Source organism: Mytilus galloprovincialis, chromosome 10, assembly GCF_965363235.1.
Source record: "Mytilus galloprovincialis chromosome 10, xbMytGall1.hap1.1, whole genome shotgun sequence".
NCBI classification, from domain to species: Eukaryota; Metazoa; Mollusca; class Bivalvia; order Mytilida; family Mytilidae; genus Mytilus; species Mytilus galloprovincialis.
This window is the reverse complement of record NC_134847.1, coordinates 59,894,408-59,919,883: the sequence shown is the minus strand read 5'-3', so window position 1 is coordinate 59,919,883 and position 25,476 is coordinate 59,894,408. Positions and strand designations below refer to the sequence as shown.

Sequence of the window (25,476 nt, the reverse complement as noted above, 5' to 3'; positions counted from 1 at the left end):
TTACCATAGAACAATAACACAATGACGGGATGTATAAGAACAGATTGTCACGTCTTATGTAACTAATGTTCACAAAAAGGTATATAGACAATGCACATTAGCAAAAAGGAAATACAAGAATACAAACATTTACCATAGCACAATAACACAATGACGGGATTTGTAAGTACAAAGCGACGTCAAATGGATATAACTAAAACAGACTAAACAGTAAAAGTAATATTAGCAAAAAGGAAATACAAGAATACAAACATTTACCATAGCACAATAACACAATAATGGGATGTATAAGTACAGAGCCACGTCAAATGGATATCATCAAAACAGACTAAACAGTAAAAGTAATATTCATACAGTCAAATGAAAGAATACTATTATAAGTTATATGGTTCACTACTGACCCTCTACGGATCCATAGAGGGTTAGTAAAATTCATAGGGGGTAAGGTCAGAGGCCGAATCCCCTATGGATTTTATTCACCCTCTATGGTCCGTAGGGGATCAGTAGTTAACCGTATAACGAATTTATCGCACGCTGGACTTTATCTGCTGCGTTATGTTGAAAAATAAACAATGAAACACAACAAAATTAATAGATGACATCACCATTAACGCGTCATGAACCCCCTCTGAAATTTACTACCCTCTACGGTCTCATAGGGGGTCACAACGAGACGGCGTTAAACCAATCACAATGTGGTAATTTACCCGCGGTGCGATACAATGCGCTATTAAGATGATTTATAACGTCAGTGTCCAGAATCTATATTGCAAGACCATCGTGTTTTATTTGTTAAGTTGGTATGGAATATGTATCATCAAGGCATTGTACCTTCCGATGAACTTAAGAAAACAATATAAAACGTTCTCTGACATACCCCCGGTTTATCAACTTTCTACTGTGAGACTGAGAGAGAGAAAAAAAGATAACTTTAACTTTTACACAAAAGACAGAAATACATGATTTAAATTACACAATATAAATTGAATAACACAATGAATAACGTTTTATGACTTTTTAACATGCAATTATGTTGAACATGTCAATTTATTAAGTTAGTAAATGCATGTGATATACATTTGATATATCTGTTATAAAGAGGATAGTTTTTAGTATGGATGAAATACTTCAACGATTACTCTAACGTGTGGTATCTAATATTAAGTTTGTATTTTCCTTTTGTCGGAGCAAAAAGTCGATGTCTTCTTCCGATCGACAGTAATGTTATTTCGTCACGCAATTTGTGATGTAATTGACATTTCAGTTAGAAGAATTATTTCGCGGGAACTTGGTACGAAACCAATATCCTGTCACGTAATAGAATTTTAAAATGTATTCAACGTTAATCCGCCCTGGTGCTTAAAGTAAAAGATTATTGTTAAGCATTCACTATGTTGCGCCAATGTCTTTGCACCGGATTTAACTAATCTGAAAATGTTTGATCGCAGGAACCATGTCAAGTACTTGTTCAAGTTGTGTATCATACCGTAAAAACATATGCTTTTAGTTCAAAGATCATAGATACTGTTTTATCGGTTTAACACACTAATATTTTTACAGTGACGTAAAAAAAAAATCCATTATGCATTACAGGTATACTATGCATGTTCACGACTGTCACATTCATGGCTGTGAATTTGATGGTTTCATACTATCACAAAACAAGGTACTTAGGCCACACCTAATCAATTTTTAATTCTTTTGGTTTAAAGGTGAAAACGTGGGAAGTTTTGATATTTTCTATTCAGTTACAGACAGGAGTGAATAGAAACATTAGATGCAGAATTCATTTTGATTTTTTTTTTCAATCTGCATGAACTTTTCATTCAATGAACAAATCTCAATCACATCTTAATAAAAGTGCGTGACTACGTTTTTCTTCTTCGAATAATCAAGTGTACGAAAAATCAATGCATTTGGTTACTGAGTGCAATTGTATTTTATTAGTATGACATACAAACTTTTAATCTGTCATAAATTGGTGCAAGTGATTTTAAAGAACTAAAATCTAATTTGGTTTAGCCTTAATCGATTTAATGTATAATTTAAAACTTGTGTCATAATTCAATTCATTTATCATGCTTAACATTGTCAGGTAAGAAAAGTTAATCTACATTTTTGAATGAATTTGTCAATTTTTTTCTTCTTCAAATCATATATTCAGTCAGATCTGAAATTATATCTTATTGCTTTGTTGATGAAAGACCTTTCGGTGTAATGACACTTATATGTGTTACCACAACGATTTTGTAACAAAAGGCATTTTGCAGATGATATTTTATTGAAATTTGCAGAGATTGATTTCATATAAATAGAAAACTAACATATTGTCGAAATAGGATTATTAATTTATATTTCATGTCTCGTTGTATTTGATGACACTTTTTATAGCCGTGTTTCACAATGGTATGTCAATTTTCTTTGAGGTTATCAAAAATATTATGTTAAGTAGTAAAGTAATTCAATTAAGATAAATGACGTCAGTTACGGTTTATCAAAATCCGATCATATCAACAGTCATAATTTCCAGAAGTTTGATACTTACGACAATTATGGTTTAATAGAAAAATTCTTTCATGAATTGCGATTTCATAGATTTACTCCTGGCAAGTTTTTTTTTTTTTTTTTTTTTTTTTTTTTTTTTTTTTTTTTTATCTTCGTACTTTAATTTTCTATTAGCAGTTTAACTGTAATAGCAGATTTATCCTGTATCATGATTAATCTTTTGTTTTAAATGATTAATTATTCTCTAATCATATTCCAGACAAAGGGAACTTTTCAATAAATCTTACGATTGTTCATTCCCAATTGTAAATTTCCCCCTTTTTTTTACAGTAGTCCTTTCTTATGGTATTTACTTTTTTTGAAATTGTTACCATGTCCATGTCTATAGTCACGTTTTAAATTTAATTATTGTGATCCTTGAACAAATGGTTACTTATTTAGTCATGAAATTCGTTACAACGAATAACTAAAACTGTTGAATAAATTATGTAATAGATACATGTATTTGGTTTGAAGTTTTTCTGTGTCTGTTGAAATCTTTTACGTCAAATCACAATTTTTGTCGAAATGCGCATCTGGTGCAAGAAAATTGGTACCGTTAATTTTATTTAGATGACCGCGGTTATTTATGGAGCATGTAACATCTTTTGAAGGATTTGAAAACTAATTAAAAGTTTAAAATTGATGAAATGAAATTGACTTTTTAACAGTCACTACTGTTGCCTTTATTAGGTATACATATATGTACAACCAATGTGTACTTAAGACAATATCTATATCTTACATATATCATTACATCATGTAAAACTATATAACCCGTGGGTAAATCATTTTAACGGTGTTATAAAGACAAATTGAATTATAAAACATTTCCAGATGAATTGTGAAATTCACTGATCTGCCTTCAAGCGAAACTAATTGAGTCGATAAGTTCTTTTTGTGAATGGTTATTTTCTAAATTATCAATCTATCGACGGGTTTTAATTTCAAAAAGTAACAACATAAAAGTTCTGTCTTTTTTGTTTCATTATTAAATCAGAACGCACACACATACAAATGTGCTGTATTTTTACCTTGACTGAGTATTGTTGCCTTAACATCAAATGATAAAGGCTTGAAAGTTTTGAGAACAACATATCAGTTTTAGTTATAAAATCAGACATAGAAAACAAGTTAAAAGATACGATCATCGGGTGTATATATAATATGTACACTAAGAAAACTAACTTTGATATAAAACAGGCGTTTTGATCTGAACAGCTCCTAAATGATTGGTAAATAAACCATAATGTCATGGTTTGTACTACAATATGTTAGGGTCCAGTGCGATAAATGCAGTACTCTTCTGACAATGCGCTTGCAGTCAATACAGATCCGTTCAGTCTATGTTCAGTAGTTATCATTTATCTGTGCAAATCAACAAAATACGTTATTTTCTGAAAAAGTACTAAACAGTACTGAATTGCCAGCTAGTAAAACAAACAATTAGTATTTATAGTAAGAAAATATCTGAAAGTAACATAAACTTTCAACAAGAACCATCGATTAATTTTTCAGGTTATAAGAATATCAAAATTACCGTTTAGGACTACATTTCATTTACCATAGGTATATACCACTACATGTATCTTTAAGTGACTTTTAACCTACGGTAAAGAGGTGTATCAAACTTTAATTTATAGGCTCTGTACTTTTACTCTCCGTAATGTGACTTTAATTTCGTAAGACTGTATAGAAAATACCGTAAAAAACGAATAGCGTTTTCTATGATACATTTGCAGATAAAATATGATGGACAATTTTCGCATAAGCAAAGTAAGCACTTCCGACAAATACACGTATACAGTGTTGTACAATGTTTCTGGATTTGTTATAACCGAATTATTCTAAGATCGATTATGTATCAGCTAATAAATTCTCCTAGTAGAGGGTCTCAATACTTATAAATCTTGTAAACCAGATATAATTTCCGCATTTTACATTGGGATTGAAAAGGTTTCTTTTTTGTTACATAATAATGAAGAGAAAATGTATTGAATGAAATTATCATGATTGAAATGAGCAAAAATTTCAAAATATAGTCTATATTATATTGTATGCAGAAGTTCGTTCGAAGAACAATTATTCTAGCTATTACTTTTAGATGCATTCGGATTGAAGTGCAGATCTTGTATACTTATTTTCCTACTTAATATTGGGATAATTTAAAAAAATAATACTACATCCTCAAAGAAATGATCTGTTGACAGTATGTTCTCATAGTTAATAGGCCAATTACCCATCAAACTCTTTGAACAATGACGTGAAAGTGAAATTTATTTGTTGTTTGGAATTTCACACGGTCATATTTTTTAAATGCATATGTTCACTGTCATTGGTTCTTTTAACATTATTCTAATTACCTAGATATATACAAAGGTGTTTTCATGTTTACTTCATATGACAATACTTTTCTTATGTCCTTGGTGTTGTTTTTGTTTTTTTTTTGTTTTTTTTTTTGCGTCTTTCGGACTATGTTTTCATCCCACTTGACTTTATGAACGCTGATTGGTTTAAGTCCAGTGGCAGATTTGTAATAGATATTTCTAAATTTACTCATATTCGATATATTCCTATATACTGTATAGTATGTTTTCCCAGGAGGAATCTGACCATATGTACGACATTTACAGCACTACATTTAACGTAGTTACTACGTTGCATATTTCATTCTTCATAAAACTTTCCAGGTCGTCATGTTACAGTTGAGGATTTAGCATTTTTTTGTAATACTAGAAATAGGTTGTTATTGCATAGCTCACTATAAGAAAATGCTTTGTGTGAAATTTTAAATGTGTTTACTTTATTTTAAGACCCATCTTAAACAAAACGTGGCCTTTAAAATGAATAAGTAATTATGTTTATAATTTACGAACCTATTTTGAATGTATATTGCACTGAAGGTCATTTCAGTATATAAACAGTTTAACTACCTTTTGTATTATCAATGACAGAAATGTCCATAATCTAAAACATAGTATTAAAATATAGTTAGTATAAAAGCTTATTAAAATAAGTAGGCAGATGTTTGAAATACCTAGATTAATATTAAGATGAGTCTATCACAAAAATCCGGTTATGGTAATTATCATTACCATAAGCGGCCAAATATTTCATTAGAATTTACTGGAATACATTGGAAGGGCTATCAAATGCAAGGTAAAAGTCGTACTGTCATTATCCTGATGTAATCCTTTGTATTAGCACTTTTTCTTTAAAATCTTTATTTTGAAAATCCAATGTTATCTATTTGTTATGAAAAATGAAGCTGTTAAATTATTACAATGATATTCTTGTGAATATGCATCAAAAAGTAAAATCACAAAAATACTGATCTCGGAAGAAAATCAAAAATAGAAAGTCCTTAATCAAATGGCAATATCAAAAGCTCAAACAAATCAAACGAATGGATAACAAATGTCATGTTCCTGACTAGCTACAGGAATTTTTTTATGTAGTAAATGTTGAATTAAATGTTAAAACGTTTTTGTTTGTTATATCACATGTAGGAGAATTAGTTATTTTCAGCGAATTTAAACAGTCTGACGTAAAATTCAGATAATCCTACAGCTTTCATTTGAATATTTCGTTTGGTGCTTAAAGCTATCACCTTCTTGGAATGGGTTTAACACAGATAGTCAGATGATTTTTTGTTTTGTTTTCTGTCTTGACCAATAAAAAAGTTATGCTAGTTTTCGATAAGATTTTATTTTCTTTTACTTTCGAATGGAATTTACCTGACATTTGTGTTTGAACCCATATTTGATGGACATGGTTTCGATATTTTTTTTACTTTAATTGTTCATTTTTTCTGTAAATGAACCCATAATAGTTACCTTGTTAAAACGTTTGAACGTCATACGCACGTTTCATAAGAAAATTTCTTTAGCAAGTCAGGAATATGACAGTTGTTATCCATTCGTTTGATGTGTCTGAGCTTTTGATTTTGCCATTTGATTAAGGACTTACGTTTTGAATTTCCCTCCGAGTTCTGTATTTTTATGATTTCACTTTTTATTACTGACTCATTAGTGACACTCGAATAAAAAAAAACCGCTAAAAGGCAAAATAAACGAAGAATTTGAAGAGCAATTGAGAAAGAAAATCTTTAATATTTTGAAAAAAATAAAGTTTTGTACATTTGACAGGTAAATATATTTACAGATAAATATGTTCGGACGTGGTCTCCTTTCTTTCTTATTTTTGTTTGACATTAAGTAAATATTTCAAATCGAGACTAGTTAACGGAATTTTCAGTGAACTAAATATATATATTTTTTTTAAAAGAGGTCAATCAACTATTGAAAAAGCTTTCTAAAAATGGTCTACATACTGTTATATGCCTAACTATAGCTACAGAAAAGATGTATACATTTGTTGTTATTCTATAGAAATTGTCTTTATAATGTCTTAATCATGTTAAAAGGTTCTCATGAAGACTTTCTTTAAAAAAAATATTAATTTGGTTATTGAACCGGTGTCTTCCCGATTGTCCCACTTTTTGAAATTGCAGGTAAAAAGGTAATGAAATTTTGTGGGACAATCGGGAATATGTTTGTGGGACAATTGGGAAGTTTAAATGTGGGACAATTGGGAACTGTTTTTATAATGATTAATTTGTTTTTATAGCGTGTTGCAGTTAATCAAAGGTTACTAATCGATGTAACTAATAAAATATGAACAAAATAAGAACAAATAATAATATTTACATATATGAGAGTTGTCTCATTGACAATCATACCACATCTCCTTATTTATTATGGAAGTCTGGCTCTTCTTTGTAATTGGTGAAGAGTCCTGTTGACTGCAAAAACAATGGGAAAATTGGAAAAACAACCTTTAATAGTGATTCTTGGAAAGGCTGATCTGGAAAAATTCTAGACAGCAGCAAATTTAGAGAAAATAGATGGGGGTACAAGAAATGATTTTACCAGAAGCATGTGCATCCCATATAAAAAAAATTCTTTCAAATTTCTCAAATATGTATTTTTTCAATCAATTATAACAAAGAAGTTGAAATAATAAGATTTGTGTTCTAAAAAAAGAGAAAATTCCAAAATTGACAAATTGACAGAATGGTCAATTTGATACAAAAAAGCAATAAAATTTTATAAAACTTTCTTATTTTAACACCTACTTCTAGTTTTTTTTTAAGTTAGATCTATTCAGAATGGTCCACTCTATCTTATTGAAAGCATGAAAAAAGTTTAAAGTTTAATTGTGAAACTGTGATTTTTTTCATGATAATAGCCCAAAAATGGATAACATTTGATGAAAACTGAGAAAATCATCAGAATTGGGTACTTTCAAATGGCTGTAGCAAAAATAAGTGCACCACCATATGATTTTCGTCACCAATTATTTTTCTAGAGTCATATATAAACCCAAAAATCAGGTTCAGAAAAAAAGTTTAATTCAAGACCTTAAAAGATCTATTTCATAAATCAGAAATATTACATTTTTTTAATCAAAAGTATATATATATATGACATTTCATCTGGCCCTACATCTACCGGGTGTTTAGTAAAGGCAACAGTAGTATACCGCAGTTCGAAATTCATAAATCGAGAAATAAAAACAAATCCGGGTTACAAACTAAAACTTAGGGAAACGCATCAAATATAAGAGGAAAACTACGACACAACAGAAATACAACATTAAAATGTAACAAACACAGAAACGAACTATTATATAATGGCAATTTTCCTGACTTGGTACAGGACATTTTAAGAAACAAAAAAAATGGTGGATTGAACCTGGTTTTGTGACATGCCAAACCTTCCACTTTAATGGCAATGATAAATTTAACATTAAAATGACAATATTACCTGACCGGATTACATAACAAAAAAATGGGAGAAAATATAGGACAGAGAAATACACTAATAATAGCTAACAGAAAGTGTCAGGTTTAAAATTTTATACGCCAGGCGTGCGTTTCGTTACATTTTTACTTGCAGATGATACCGTAGTTAATTTGGCTTTTTAATCGAACTTTCATGTCTCTACAGTACAAAAAGATCTCATGGGAAACTATGCTGGTAAAGGCATTCCACCCAGACAATTATGCAATGTCATCCCAGATACCAGATTAAAAAAGCAATCTTATATAACTACATGTTGTTCAACCACACATTAGAATACGGAAGAACTGCAGGAGCAAGTGCTATCAATTCTTGCAGTTTGTCATTTTTTGGGGGATCCTTTATTTCATGTTCATGTTCAATTTCATGTAACATGTCGTTTTGAAGTTCATCTACAAACAATCGTATGCATTTGCTCAAGTCTACTGGCGGTTTTGTTGAAATTTCTTCAGTAATTGACATTGGGGAACTTAATATTTTTGCCAGGCGTTTTTATTTTGATGACAAATGAGGATTTGCATGGTTTTGATTTTTTACGGGTGGCGATTTAGTGGGCGATCTGGTCGGCTGTTCAACATCGGATTGTATTCGCGATCGTTTCCGCCTGCACAATTTTGAATTTGATTTGCGGCTTGTCATGACCATTAGTTTTAAATTAGATCTAGTCACATGTTGAATAACATATGTGTTAAAAATAGTATATATAAGTGTGTCCCCGACATCCTTCGATATTCGATGTGTTGCCGACATCCTTTTTCCATTTTTTAAAAATAAGACGTTTTTCGACCAAAATGACGGATATTTGTCAGTAACAAGTATTTTCCCCAGTACATTAAAGAATTCGGACATGTTCATTTGTTGATAAAGTAGGCGGTTCTTGAGAATCAAGATGTTGTTATGAAAAATTTTGCCGATATCCTGCATTCTGACCCAATTCCTAAAACTGGTATCGAAGTGTTTGCAAAATTGAGATAACCAATAATATTGAGCGATAGCTCATTTATTTTTCTACTTTATATAGTCTTTGGTGGACTATTTTGTATAATCATAACCCTCATATAACTGGCATAATAAGTAAATTTCTTACCTTGAAGCGACAAAATGGTGGTCCAATTTCAATCGCCGACACCCTGCGTGATGACGTAGATTCCCTCCCCTTGTATTATAAGTTTATGTATACTTTACTTAACGTAACTTTACTATTAAACTCATCATAGATACCACGCTTAAAAAATTTTACACTAGACGCGAGAACTCAATATTATCACTTATCATTGATATTACATATTTATAAATCTGGTCTTACAAAACTAACATAAATCATTGATAATTGATATTATGACATCTTATATTTTGTCTACTGTCTTTAGTTTTTGACTATATAAAGAACATTCGGCTAGAAAAGATAGTGTCTTTTTCATCTTCATATGATTGTGTGAATAGCAATATACTAGTAAATTTGAATCCACCATCATCAGGAAAACTGAAACCCTAACGATCCTATGAGTTATTATATTTTACATTAAATGAACCTTTTATACAATGCTTCTCTACCAAATATTATGTTGACACTGATAAAAATAATTTGACAAAGCAAATTAAGCATAGTAACCATCTCGATATCATACTGTTGTAATGAAAGAATGCGTCCATATACATACGTACTTCGTAATCAGTCCAACCTAACCTTCAAAACAGATCCATTTTCAAAATGTGAATATATTGAATTTCACATTTAAAACTATTATTGGATCTATTGTTGTGAATTAATATAAGATCAAATGTTCTAATGGTTACAACAAAGTAAAAATGTTGGCATAACGAGGCAAAATTGACACACTTCATAAATTTAGTATGTTAGTAACACCATGAACAAGTTTACTAATAATTTACTAGTTCTTTTCTACAATGCGGTCTATAATAATGTTTTGTAACTATCGTTAAAGCTGTTTTGTGGAAATTAAGAGGATGTAAAATGATATTAAACTTGAATATTTAAGTTTGTGTTCTTTCAAAGGAATAGAAATATGATGGCAGTGCGATTTCATGAAAATAACGTTCGGAATGATTCAAAAGTATTGCGGCGGACATTCAGTATGTCTGTGCTTATACACGAATTATTATTTACACATCGTGATAGCAAATTACACAAGAGAATAAATCCAACATTTGGACGGTTTCCGCCTCGGAGACTTGCAAGGTATGCATATAAAATGAATGATAATCAATGATACTTTCTTTCAGACAAAACATTTTACACAATGTGCCTGCATTGACTGACCATTGCAGAATAAAGCATGATGTATGATTTTCTAGAGATAACATTTAGTTAAACAGTTTTGTTAATAGAAAATAATTTATTGTAGCTAAAGATATACATTAAGACAAAGTATTCAGTATGATATCAAATTGCTACTAATTAAGATTTCTAAAACATCTGCAGTAAAATGATATTCTAAACCACGGATACCCCTGAAGTTCCATTGCGTAAAGTTTAGAACAAAAAATCAAGAAAATGTATATAGGTATATATATATATATAGTCAGATGACAATCATATCATGCAGAGCGTTAACAATTTAAATCAGAACATATGCAACCGGGCTGGTAGATTGTAGGTTGGTGCGAACGTGTAGATGTATCAAAGCGACACGCCTAGTTCGAAGTCATACTTATCTTATAAATTTAGTAAATACTTTTATTATTCAATCTTCTGTTTTGTGTCTTGATATTGAAATGACTTCTTAAGTTACTGATTTCACATTCATTTCGTGAATAAAGAGTACATTTGTAGCTTACACCTCCAATCTGTTTTAGTGAAAAGAATAACTTTGAAGGGAATTGTTATTGAATGATCTAATAATAATATAGATAGATTTCAAAAATCAGTTACAACAATAGTGCTACGTTCCATTTACACGAAATCCGTCATGTAAAGAGTTAACAAATATTTTGTAATCTTCAAATAGAACAATTGACCAAATCAACTGATTAAATAATACAATTGCATGTTATTTACATTGTTACAAACATATGAATGCGGTTTGATTTAATTTAATCTGCATTGATAATCTTAACTTCAAGTTTTCTAAACGTATCTAAAATGATCAAAGTTCTTCTTATCTGATAATGATGCTTTTTCTATCTTCGAATGTTTTATAACAACAAAGATAATACAATAGCAATAAATAAACTATGTAAATAAACAACAATTAAAGTTAAAAGCATGTAGTACACATATTTTAATTGCTTTTATAATAGTATCGGTGATATATACATTTTATAACAATGCATAATATCCTGTTTTAACATTTAAAATCTTTCGGCCTGTCAGAAAAGTCCATGTTTTTATAAATTGAATGTTAATTTCATGACGTTTTATTTCTTGAATTATTTTAAATATACAGGTTAATTGTATGAAATTTCAATTCGGTATCTTGTTTCACTGTATACGAGTGAAAAATTGATTTTGACTTGAAATATGAATGATGTTTAGACATAATGCAATGCGTATTGAATAATTTATAATAAGGTACAATACTGAAAACATCCTTATACTGGAGGGGTCCGTAGCTATGACATTTGAAAATAATAACAAAAATTATGAAAACAATGAAATTTCTACCAAGTTACGAAAACAATTTGTAACCAACAATGGAAAATACCTGCATGAACATTTTTGGATGAAATCAAGTTGTATGCTTTGATATATCAGACATTGTAAGTTTTTTTTAACCTGCTAGTGTTATTGAGTCCGTACTGCATACTTTTGTGCTGTTTAAAATATGTCATGTCTGACCTAGATTGTGTGATGTCTTATATTTCAGAATTATACAATACTGTTTTGGAAGCACCAGATTCGCTTTTTGACAAATGATTTCTCTCCAAACGATGTTGAGAGAGAAACTATTTAAAAATTAGAATGAAATGTTAATTTTTGTTGTTGTAATACATCCATTTTATTACCGTATTGGAAACAGACATTCTCCGTGTTGAAGGTCGTCCTTTGACGTATAATGATTTACATTTTGCTAATTGTGACTTGGATAGCGAGTTGTCTCATTGGCACTCATACCACATCTTCTTATATCCATGAACTGTTGTAAATTATCAAAAATTAATATGTCCAAAAAGGAAGGCGGTAATTCTTACCATATTTTGAGTACATTAAAAGATGAATAAATATAAATCTCTACAAATGTTTGATTTCACACAGTCAGTAAACTTATGTAGACTTTGACCCATTGCACGAGGTCTTATCTAATATTCTTGCAGTTTTTAACGATAAACTGTATGATCGTTTGATTAATTGTTAATTTTGAGTTCTTTGTAGCGTTTAATTGTTGTTAAAAAAGAAATTTTTTATTTACTCAGTTTAACATTTTTCAATTTAACAAAAGCAAATTATACAGGGTGATTGGTCATTGGCATTCCGATCACTTCATGTTTGAACAGTAGTCTCGTATGATGCATCATATGGAGAAGCACAGACGAGTTGTCATAAACCATTTTGGTAAACTAAATGTCTGATACTTTTTGTTCTCAAATCTTTTAAAGAATTTGGGGGGGGGATCGAATAGTATGCTATGTATATTATTTCCTTTTTTATCTTTCTCTTTTTACTATTTTTGTTCTTCTTCATATTACTATCACGACTATTGTGGAGTGTTATATTTACATACAGTATCTGTTAAAAATGTGATAGCAGTTCCTCAATCTGTAGTATTTAATACAATAATTGACTTCATTTTAAGCTATGGATTTTGCAAAGTCTATTTTTATAAACAGCTATCTGGAATGCACAGTTCAGTGATTTATTTCTTAACTATCTAACAACTGACTCCTCGACCGAAACAACCTTGTTTCTACGATTGATCTAAACACGTAGGCTTAACTCAGAAAATACAATACACGAAGCATTTGTCTTTGTTCTCTATCGGGTTTTTTTTTCAGAAATGTAAAGTAAGATATTATGAGAAGTCTTTATTTAGACTTTTAACTGTTATGAAACGAAATGTCACTGATACGCGTTTGACGTAACAACTAATACGCTTTGTATCTTTAATAAGTTTTACAACCACTAGGTCGATGCCACTGCTGACTTACGTTCCGTTCCGTTAATCGATAGCGTTTGAATTTGTCCTCTTATAGACTTCCACTTTTCGTAAATACCTTGGATTTCGGGTATGTTGGATTTTTTTTTATCATTCATAGAAAAGAGTTTGAATTTTCGAAATATTCTTGACTCTTCTTTTAAATGCTAAGATAAAAATATATAAATAAACGGGCTATAAGAATATATATTTAATGCATATGTATACGCTTAAGTTTAACAAGTACTGCCTTTCATTTCAAGTCGTTATCTCCATATTTTCAGAGACACTTTTAGAGTTTTACTTTTTTCATAAACATAGCTATACATCATACCTCTATTCCAGTATCTTGTTACAAAGCATTAGAGTGTGAAATTGATTTCCATTTGAAAAATATGAATGATGATATAATTCACGTTGGGAAACTTAATACATCTGATAAATTGCATATTGAATATTTTATAAGAATATACAAAATTGAAAGCACAGACTACTACTGTACTGGTCCGTAGCTATGGCATTTTGAAATCTCATTAATATTATTAAACAATGACATTACTATCTAGACATTTAGATTTTACACCAGCATTGGATAACACCTATATGGACTTTTTGGATGAAAGCAACATGTATGCGTTAACGTATAAGAAATTGTAAGTTATTTTTAATACCTAATGGTGCTTTTGAGTCCTTACTGCCTTACGTCTGACGCTGTCAGTACGGGCTTTTGTGATATTTTAGTTACAAAACCGAATGTTATAATGTTTCAAGCAGAAGATGTTAATTGTGACAAATATTGTCTCTTAAATTTATTATTTATTGTTAGTCATTAATCTGCATGGATTTTAACTGTTCATTTGAATATAGCCTCTTCACATAGTTCTCTTTCTTGAGAAGCGCTTTGGACAAACACAATTTAATATTTGTCACGTCATTAAAAGAAAGAGCTGTATTTAACATATCATGAGTTCATGACCGACGTATAAACAGTAAACATATCTTGAATACATAAAACTAAATAGAATCATTTTCAATGTAAAACTTCTCCCAATTGTAAAGGAATAGTCTTATGTCTCCGAAGCTTTTTATTGTCTCTGAATTTATGAACTTATTGTCAGTTTCGAGTTCTACAGAAGTTATTTGTTGTTAGATATATTAAAAGAGATTTTCTACTCAGTTCTAAAAAATATAAACAACAGCATTATTTGCTTTAATAGAAACAAATTATAGAGGTTGATAGATTTTTTTTTTTTTTTTGCCATTTCCTTTTATATACATGTCATTCAAGTTAAAGGTCGGCACCGTTGTGTCTATAAATTTTGTCATATAGTAAAAAAAGGAAACAAGGAGTCATTCCATATTAATGTTGGATCCTATATTTCCCTTGAAAGGTGGATTTAGAAAATAGACTGGTAAGAGATATTTTGGGTTTTTTCAATGTTTTTTTGTTGTATTTGGTTTGTGTCTCTTTAGTGAATATACTTATCTCTAATTTATATTTTTGAAAAATTTAAATGTTCCTTATTTTTTAGTCTTCATGAAAAATAATTGACCTTGCTTCAACCGATGAATTTTGCGTTGTTTATGTTTATAAACAGCTTTCTGAAATACACGACTCATTAAGATATATCTATTTCTCTGCTACAGCTTTTTCGACCGATATCAAATGTGTTCTCTGTGATTGATCTGAAAACCTCAGTTGTCGTTAACTTACAGAATACAATGTACATAGTAATGTTCGTTCTAACTGAGAAAGCAGCTTATGCATTTTCTGTGTCAGCAGTTGTTCTATATCTAAACACAATAACTGAGTATTGGTTACATGACTGTATGTCATAATGTTTCTCAAAGTATCCGATCACAGTTTTTCTGACCTTAGTTTTCTAATTAATAAATGTTACATCAGTGGTCTTTGGGTTATTTTAAACGTTGGTATTTTAAAATAGTTTTACTTTAAGACGGGATTGGAGGCATCACAGTATTATGATTCTTTGGTTCAATTTTCTTAAAATGTAAAACTTAATTTTAAAGAACTCGTTTTGTTCAAATTAAAATGATTAACAAGGTATACTCATTTCATTCTTTGCATGTATAACTCTGTTTTTTACACTGATACTACTTTTATAAATTGTTTATATGAAATTTGTCGTTTTAAACCGATTTATGTCAAAGCACCTTGAAATTATATTAATCTAATAAAGTGCTTGTTAATTCTCATTAAACCGAATGACACCTATGGCAGAACAGTGGCATTTGATTTAAATATAATTTCAAAACTAAAGCATTGTTCTTCCGTTTTAAATCTTGATCTTTATATATTTAATAAGCAGCGAAAGGGACACTTGAGGAAATATTTGTTTGAATTAAAGGTCAGTGTGTTTATTGTTTTACTTCGGTGTGCTTATTTAATGTCAAGTTTTTATCAAGTTCCCTTGGTAACTTAAACAACGTTAACACTCACATGACAGTTTTTCGCAAGTCTACCTTTTATATATTGACCATATTGACAGATGATTGAAATTGTGCTTGTCGGTAATGATAAATGAATGAATATCACATTTTAAGAGATAACTATGGTATTCCATGCCTTTTGATCATGACGTTCATATTTATTTTCAAAAGCATTTACATGTTTACATTCTGTATTTAATGGGATTAAAGTTATTAATCTATTGTGAACACGTTCCTAAATACCCCACCAAGTATTGTTAAACACTGTTTTACAGTGTCCCACCAAGAGCTTAAATGTACTAAAAGTGCACGTTTGTTGATCGATTTATGTCAAACATAATACAACCTTTTACAACCTCTCATCAATATTAACAATTAATTGTATTGTGTGTGAACAAAACAAATACTTATTTTACATATTTATTAATGTCTGTAGAAACTGTACGTCTTTTTGAGTGCTCTTTTATATGTGGTATTACTGTTTCTGTAGTAACTGTTGATGACTTATTAAGTGGTCAGGTCTGTTTTATTTGCTAGACATGTCATATTGAGCTTGTTGACAAAGGAGAAGTCTCTTACTTTCATATTAACCAGCAACGCCATTTCTCTTTTAAGTACTGCATTGATACTTCTGAAACAATAAAGATAAGTCAAAAGTGTATAACGTGTTAAATAGGTGAAGTTGATTAATAGGTAGGAACATATTTTATTGTCTTTAAAGCAATGTATATTCGTAACGTTGGCTTATAATTTTAAAAGCCAACAAGGAGTTTCACGATTGCAGTTCCTGAAAAATTAAGGTTTGTAACCTTTATTTGTTTTATATCGTATAGCCATTTTCGTTTTGATCTTATTTCAATAAAGCCAATTGAAAAGTGTGTTCTGACAGTATGTGTAACTGTATTCTTCTTCTAAAAGAATGTGTGCCTCTATAGTGCTTTTTTAATATGCGTCCTTATTAAGCTTATGGAATTTTGTATGTTAGTATTATATATCTTGCAATATGTATCCTTCTTGTGCTTCTAGTATCTGGCATTATGCATGTTAGTATTATGCGGGGTAATATACCACAGAGGACTGCTTGCAATACATGCGTCCCTGATATGCCCAGGACGATAGTGAAATTTTGTATTCAGTTAAATCTAAAAGGCATGCAATATTTCAACAACTGTTTTAACGAATAACTTGTGTACAATGTAAATCGTGGCATAGGTACCACTTCATGCATCATTTATTTCTAGAGACCACAACTATCTTGTATACCATCCAAGGTATTACGTAATGAGATCTGATTTCCCCTTTAGGAAAACAAAAACAATTCTTTCTTCTACATATGAAAATTACGATAGGAATCATAGAGGATATAACAAATACAAATGTCTATATAAATAAATGTAACAGTAGTATAATGCTGTTCAAAATTCATAAATCTATTGAGAGAAAACAAATATGGGTTACAAACTATAACCGAAGAAATCACATCGACTATAATAGAAAAAAACGGAACAACAGAAACACTAAGTGCAACGAAAAACCGGTATCAGTAAATAAGTGATCAATAAACTAATTCGGGAAATTGGACTTTCACAAAGTCTGAAACGATAGTATGCGTTGTACCAGTATCATGATAGTAAAATGTGTTCTTATTGTAATAGTACAAACGGCATCAATTTAACTGCACCAGATATGCATTTCGAATATAAATGTCTATTCATTGATGCTCAACTCTAATATCTTATCAAAACTTATTTAACAATTGTAAATTAAGAATCTGTTTTTCAGTTATAGTCTTCACATTGTTTTGAATACAGTGACCTTTGTTCGCAACTATTTTAATGAGTATGCACCAACGTTATAACAAATTCGTTGTTGCTGACCCCAGCATTGTTAGAGTATTTATTCGTGACAGAGTACATTTGAATATATTTCATCTATACAGCTGTCAAATTGGTCAAATGTGAACAACTGAAAAATTAATTTCACTCGTAATTAAAAATTCTGAATGGATTTCACAAATCCCCTGAGTCTGTTGGTAAGTTTATTACATATTTAAACAACCGATGTATTCGCTCTAAATGAAGGTCCACAATTCATCTCATGGGTAGTGGATCTAAACAACCAACTGATTTTCAATGTGTATTCAGAATGTCAAACTAATTGATTTTTATTTAAAAACCCTTATCTTAACTCGTAAACAAAAGACTTAAATTTGTTTGTACTTTCAATCCATTACATGTAACTTTAATCTGTAGTGATTCTTTCTAAACGTCACCAACTTAATGACTTAAATATATAATTGGAAGGAAAGAATCAAGAATTGTTTCCGCTAATCCTCGTAACAATGTCGGCTGGATTTTTCTATGGTTTGAAAACATCTTTGTTAAAGTTGAATCGAAATAGTATTGATCACAATTATAGATAACTGAGTAGTAAAGGCAAAATAAGCTGACGATTAACCCGTCAAATATTTTAAATAATTCAAGATAAGCCCAGGTCTGCACGGGAGAGGCTTTACTTTTAGGATTATGTCCACGATGGAAGATACACTCTCGAGGTAAGAGAGGTCAAATGATATCTTACAGTTATATTTTTCCCACACAAAATTGTTTTACCGGATTCATTTACTTTTACATTTTTATATTGGTATATGTGACTGCTTAACCTTTTTCTCATTTCAAATACTCCAAAAACAGCTTTTATTTTTATTAGTATTAATATTGTCATTTTTATGATAACTATATTATAAGTATACTTTTTAGTTTGGATTTTATATTATTGCTACAAATATATATATTTTAGAACATCACAGAACAAAGATTTTTCATGAAAAAAGTCTAAAATCATTTGATTGCGAAGAACCATTGCACTTTATATAAGAAGGTCAAAGTTTAATAATTTGATTTACTTGATTATTACAAAAGATAAAAAAAAGAAAGTCAGAGACACCAATGATACTTCATGCTTTCGTGAAAAAAATCTTTAATTTCTTATTACCCGTCGTTAACTGCGAAGTACTTTTATATCGGTACTCTGCGTATTTTCGTTATGTCACTACTACCAATTTAATGATTCAAATACTTTTCAAATCCTTTTCAAAAAGTTTGTTTTTGTGTTGTGATTTTTCACAACCGTCAATCTTCAGGGAAGAATCAAACATTCACAACAATTGCCTATTGTTGAAGGCCATACGATGTCCTGTATTTCGTCTTATCCTTATCCTTTGGTCTCTTGTAGATAGTTGTCTAATTTGAAAATACTCATCACATTATGTCTGTGTTAAATCAAACTCGTTCATTGAACTGATTCGGGAGAATATAACAATAACTTCACTATCAGACATAACTGTTAATTCAAAATAATTTAAAAATGTTTTCTCTCGATAAAAGGGTGTTTTTTTGGGGACGATGATATTCTTAAGGAAAGATTTTTACACATATTGGTACAATGTATCATCATACATTAGATACTGGTTAATAATGTTGATCTTTACAAGTAAAATAGTTGTAATCGGTATACACATGAGAATATGATGCAAAACTATTCTTTTTTTATTGATCACTTTATTTGAAGACACTAATGTTGGCTTCATACACTATTATAAACACAGGATGTAACTTTGTTGGCATTACAACAAAAGTAAAACAATGGTGTCTTATTTTATACAGTACAAATTGAAATTTTAAGTTTAAGTCCGGTCTAAAAGACTAAACAAATATGGTTAGAATAGTATGGGCGGTAAATGTTTTTAAATTTTAACTTTATATGTTTATTTAAGCTTTATTGCTTATAGCGTACACTGCTGTTAATTGTTAACATCTTTTGCAGTTTTAACGTGTATTTTAGTATCAACAATTGATGATTAATTTTTTTTAAAACTCCCAGTTGTACTTTTTTTTTTTGGTTCGTGTTGCTCTTTAGTTTTCTTCATTGTTTTTATTTGTTCTGTTAGTTGTTCTCTCTTTCTTTGGCGTCATCAGTTTATTTCTAACTTATTAGTTTGAATGTTACTATGGTATCTGTTGCCTCGGAGTTATTATGCGTAGATTTTCCCCGTTATTGATCTCCCTAATTGATGTCTTCGAAGTTATTTCAGGGTGATTTTCAAAAATGTGAACGTATTCTACATCAAATATTCCAAATCAAATGTTTAAAGATAGCATGTTGAATAAACAAAACATAAAGCTCACGGTTGGTATAGAAACAGCAATACAAAATACAAAATATGTTCTTGGCAAAGAAAATGGAACAATTATTCATAACCGCCATTCTTTATATGCTTATTTCCTTAAATTTAAGCAATCACAATTCACATATCTTAAATTCAATGATAGGAAATTCCTTTCATGTTCATAAATACTGACATTTATATAACCTCATATACATTTATAGGAATATGAATTGTTAAAAGCAACCGCATGGAGACCGTGTACATTCCATATTATGTTAGTAGGCGGGGCTTATTTCAATGCACAGTTTGTATTGGTGCTGCGTCCCTTAATAAAAACAAACCATGGTGTCGAGGAAAATATGAACGGTTTCAACAGACGAAGAAATGTATGAAGAACGATTGAAATAAATCATATGTAAAGCTAGCAAGTTGTTATTGTTGGCATTTGTTTTGTAAAGAGCAATGGAAGTATAGTGGCTTATTCTGAAAACAAAATCACCCTATTATTAAATGCAAATAAGTCGGGTTTTTTCAGAACTGAGAAACAAACCAAAATACTTTCTCTTTTCGTTTCATGAATTGCTCTTATTATACAAACTTACCGTTCTAAATGGTTCTGAATTGACTGAATGTCCTTAAGCTCTTATTTGCACCTGATAGAAGAACTAACAAGATCAAAGTTAGACCTATGCGTAGAAACAATTTATTGTTATTGTTATTTCTATAAAATGTTTTTAAATGATTATATTTTGTCTGTCCTGAGTTTTTTTATTATAAACTTTAATGTGATAAGATCAGACAAATATGTCAGTCAACTAGTTTAAGAGGATTTGCTGAAACATAATGAACAATTTTTACAGAAGAAATGTTAATCCTTCACTAAGATTAATTGGTCATAATCCAAAATCCAAAATAAAAGTACGTATAATTTTTATTTTAGAATATTTGATTGTTATATCCACATTTATAGTTTAAAAGGTTTTGCATCATGAGTTAACATCAGAGCAATAGCAATTTGGAAATGAATTCTAGATGAGCGTTTTTAAAACTACAAAGTTATCAGATATCGGAGCACCTGAGGTCACCCCAAGTTTTGTTGCTTTAGGGTTTCTATGTTTGGTCTTGTTATCTATTATTTGTCTGTTTGTCTTCATGTTTAGCCATGACGTTGTCAGTTTATTTTCGATCTTTGAGCTTGACTGTCCGTCTAGTATCTTACGCCCTTCTTTTATCAAAATGTTGATGCAAAGATATGTCCTTCTTTTACGATATTTAATTATCTTGTAATATATCAAAAACACAAAAAAAAACCATAGAGGGAAACTGAACTAAGTTCGATGCTTATGTTTATTTTTTTTTTTTTTTTTTTTGACAAGCTGCTCACACGTAATATACTGGATATATAGAATTGAATATATCACCATGGAAACGAAAGTTGTTCCTGTTGGTCCTATCATTGAGTAAGGTTTTTTTAAAAAGTAAACACTTTGTTTTATAAAACTACTTAAGTCATTGTTTGTGTATTCATAATTGCATAAGGAAATGCATTCTGTGTAATATTTTCAAAAGCGTTAACCAAAACGTTATGATTGGCGAACAATGTTTGATACTATGAATATATGACTAACTTATTTTTCTGCTTGTTTTTACTATGAATGTACTGTCACGATTGTACGAAACATGACATTGCATTTGATCTTTAAGATTTTTTATTCTTAAAAGCCACAATTCATATTCAACATTTTTTTTTTAAACAGTTTTCTCTTGTTGACACGAGATGAAGCTGAAGTTTCAGATTCAAAAATGTATGCATATATTTGACGACTTCACTCTCAGTAAAGTTCTTTCAACCCTTTCCGTCAAATTGATTTCAATATGAATTCCCAATATTCAAAAGGACTTAATAGAGATCGCAATGAATACTTTTCTTAAGTCTTGATATTATGATGATTGTGTTAATAATTTATTCTTCAATTTTTAGACTTCAAGGCTTAAGTCTACAAGGACCACCAGCAGATCAAGATACTACACTCAGACGTTACAACAGTGAGTACGTGATCCGTGAAGATAAACATTCGGAACATTTAATACAGTCGTCAAGAAAATTACGAAGTAGTTGGTCAAATATTACTTCCGGTTCAATAATATCTCGTAAAACTAAAAATCATGTTATTAATGGGGATACAACAGACAATTTGCAAGACGTTCGATTTTTTGCAGAACTGGTGAAGCCACTTCAATACCGTTTACGCACACATGAAAAAGAAGAAAAGGAAAAAATACTTTTTCCTTCCAAATATGGATTTCATCAAAGAAGCCATTCGCCAACGTTTCGGCGACTTCTCGAAGCTACAGAAAAACTTAAAATAATTTCTCAGCACGAAACAGTGAAAACTTTGTTAAAACAAAATGCCAATATAAATGAAAAGAAAGTTGTCTCCCTTATAAAGCCGGATCCGGAAATAGCGAAAGAGAAAGCAGAATTGTTTGATTCTGTCACACCAAAAACACCGGATGTCACGGCTAGAACTGAAAAGAAGAAACACACAACTTTTATTACGGACGAAGAGATAGATAATAAAGATAATACTACAATTTCTGACTTCCCGGATAATATTACTACAATAAGTGAAGAACCAGAAGTAGAAGATGTAAGCGATATAGATAGTGAAGACGAGGATGACGAAAAGTTAGATCATGATAACTCATTTAAAGTGGACTTTAAGGTAGATGATTCGCATGCCGAACTACATTTATTTCTTCCAAAAATTAGTAGTGGTAATAAAAGTGCTAAAACAAATAGGACAGATGACTTTGATGAAAGTTCGAATAAAACTGACAGAACTGGTCCAATTCTATTACCCTCGATCAAAGTTGACTCTATTCATCAAATAAAATCATATCAAAATCCGCCGGGTAGAAAACTTAAACGACAGGAAACATTCCGGAAAAAGAAGAAAAAAGCAGTTGAAAGGATAAAATCAGCTGCTGATCCCGATAAAAAAGTAAGAGACCATCTGAATGACGTTCATACATTGATATCTATAGAAGACCATCATTCTTCTCACACTAATGACACTGTGTGTCACTTCGAAAATTGTCCGTACCATAGCTTATTACCTCAGACACAAGAATCAACTTTATAGCATTATGTATTATATGGTTGTTATTATATGTCACTCTGATAGTTTGATTGCACCATAATTTAAGCCATCTGTATTACATGTAATTTTCATTGCCTCTTTAATCTGTTCTAAGATAAATAAGGGATCATAACTCTGGAGACCTGTCACAAATTCCAAAATTGATGTAAACATAAGCAGTTCCTTGTAAACTAGCATGATTAATCAAAATTCAAGCAGTGAGTTGTTTCTTTTGATATATATTCTTCTGCTTTACTTTAATGAGTACAATTTTAATGCATAACTAAATAAGGCAACATAAATGATAGTAAAAAGGATTTTTTTTCAGTAAAAATTATTTCGAAGCCAAAATAATGTTTCAATTATATCAATTCATTTGCATACCCTTTAACCAGCAATTGGGATTAAAGGTGCATAAGGAAACTCAGTGAAAATCTGCTGTATATGATTGCACAATCTGTATATTGCATCGGCAATGGAAATGGAAGACACAAATGCGTTGTACACCATATCAAAAACAATTGTTTAAATACCAAACTGAACACATATTTTATTGTATTTACAGTAATGAGACCCAGTTATAGGTTTTTAAATGGTTAAATATGGTGAGATGACAATATGTACAAATTCTGAATGTAAAATGATGTCCATTCATTTTTAACCGGATTTTTGTGTCCAAAATGTCGGTTATTGATTTGGGGATGTACGGCGGGCGGGCGGGCGGTCGGTCGGGCGGGCGGCAACCAAATGTTGTCCGTGCATTTACTCATGAAGCGTTCAACCAAACCTTTTAATATGTTGTTACTGACAACAAAATGGATGTCAAGTTCAATAATGACGATTTTGACTTTTACCGTTCAGGAGTTACGATTCTTGAAAGTTTAAAAAATGTTGTGTCCGTGCATTTACTCATGAACCGTTCAACCAAACCTTTTAAAATTTTAATATGTTGTTACTGACAACAAAATGGAGGTCAAGTTCAATAATGATGATTTTAAAATTTTAATATGTTGTTACTGACAATAAAATGGAGGTCAAGTTCATTTAGATATTTTCAAAATCCTAGGTAGGTGGACTTAGTAATTTTTTCTTACTTTAATCATTAAGGGCAAACAGTTTGTCCTGTTAGAGGGTCATTTTCTATCTAGTTTATATGTTGTTATTGTTGACAACATGGAAGTCAAGTTTGATATTGATAATCATAAATTTTACCTATTAGGAGTTTTGGTCCTTGTAATATTGATAAATGCCAGAACACAAATAAATGTTAAAGAATTCGGTTTACTGTCATTTTGACAGCTCTTGTTAAGGGGTTGTATCCTATGTGTCGGTAAGTGTTCACGCGACTACTCAATCTCTGGACCTGCGCACATTATTAAAATGTAATCGTGGCAGAAGTTTCTTCAGATCTATGTTTTTGATGCTCACAAACTAAACAAACTAGCGATTATCAGTCGATAAACCAAATTCTGGAAGATATAGCTTACGAAACAATTTCAATTCTATTTTACGATGTTATGATAATGTTTTACTTTTTGTTTTAAATTTGTACTCAGTCTGATGCTTCGAATTTTTCGATTAAAAGATCTTTATGATAGCGAAAGTGAAAGGTCGAAAAGTATAATTATAAGGTGAAAGTGTTACCTTTTTATTCTGATGTGCTTTTATCTATTCGTCTATGCATTGTTAAAACATATTTTCCTACACATGTGATTATGCAAATTGTTATCATTTTGTTTATTAATGTTATGTTTGAAATAAATTCTAATTCATTTAGCAGGATTTATCTTTACAAAGACACGTTTTGAAATTTCATTATATACCCTGGAATATTAATATGATAGCTGTTTTCTATGTGTTTGATATGTTTGAGCCTTTTGATTTTGACATATGGTAATGGACTTTTTGAATTTTCTTTAGAGTTTAGTATTTTTGTTGTGTCAATTTTTGATTGTTTGACAATGGGATTTTAAAATACGTGAAAAAGTTATTGGAAGATCTATTCAAAACAGTTTGAAGATCCTCGAAAAAAATAATAATTTATCTCGCGATAAATAAATTATCCTTTATTCAAACTGAAAGCTACAAGTTTATCCAAACTGTCAGTTTTCCACTCAAATGCCACAAAGGATAACAAAGTGCAATTTTATCATTCCTTCTATCATAACTTGGTCAATTGTACCAGATAAATGAAGGCAACAGTAGTATACTGC

At 30.3% G+C, this 25,476-nt stretch overlaps 1 protein-coding gene across 2 annotated transcripts in view; it reads left to right on the top strand.

Annotated features, from left to right (window-relative positions):
* LOC143048004 (uncharacterized) overlaps positions 1 to 25,039 on the top strand; it is a 34,480-nt gene extending 9,441 nt beyond the window's left edge. Inside the window, exons 1-2 of one of the 2 annotated variants that reach the window (XM_076221419.1) lie at positions 10,307 to 10,608; positions 22,102 to 25,039. In XM_076221419.1, the coding sequence (XP_076077534.1) occupies positions 10,436 to 10,608; positions 22,102 to 23,266 (1,338 nt within the window). In that variant the 5' untranslated portion in view covers positions 10,307 to 10,435 and the 3' untranslated portion in view covers positions 23,267 to 25,039. Of the gene's footprint in view, positions 1 to 10,306; positions 10,609 to 22,101 lie in introns of those variants that run through there. The other variant, XM_076221418.1, reaches the window with a different exon arrangement.
* Positions 25,040 to 25,476: the final 437 nt, after the last annotated feature.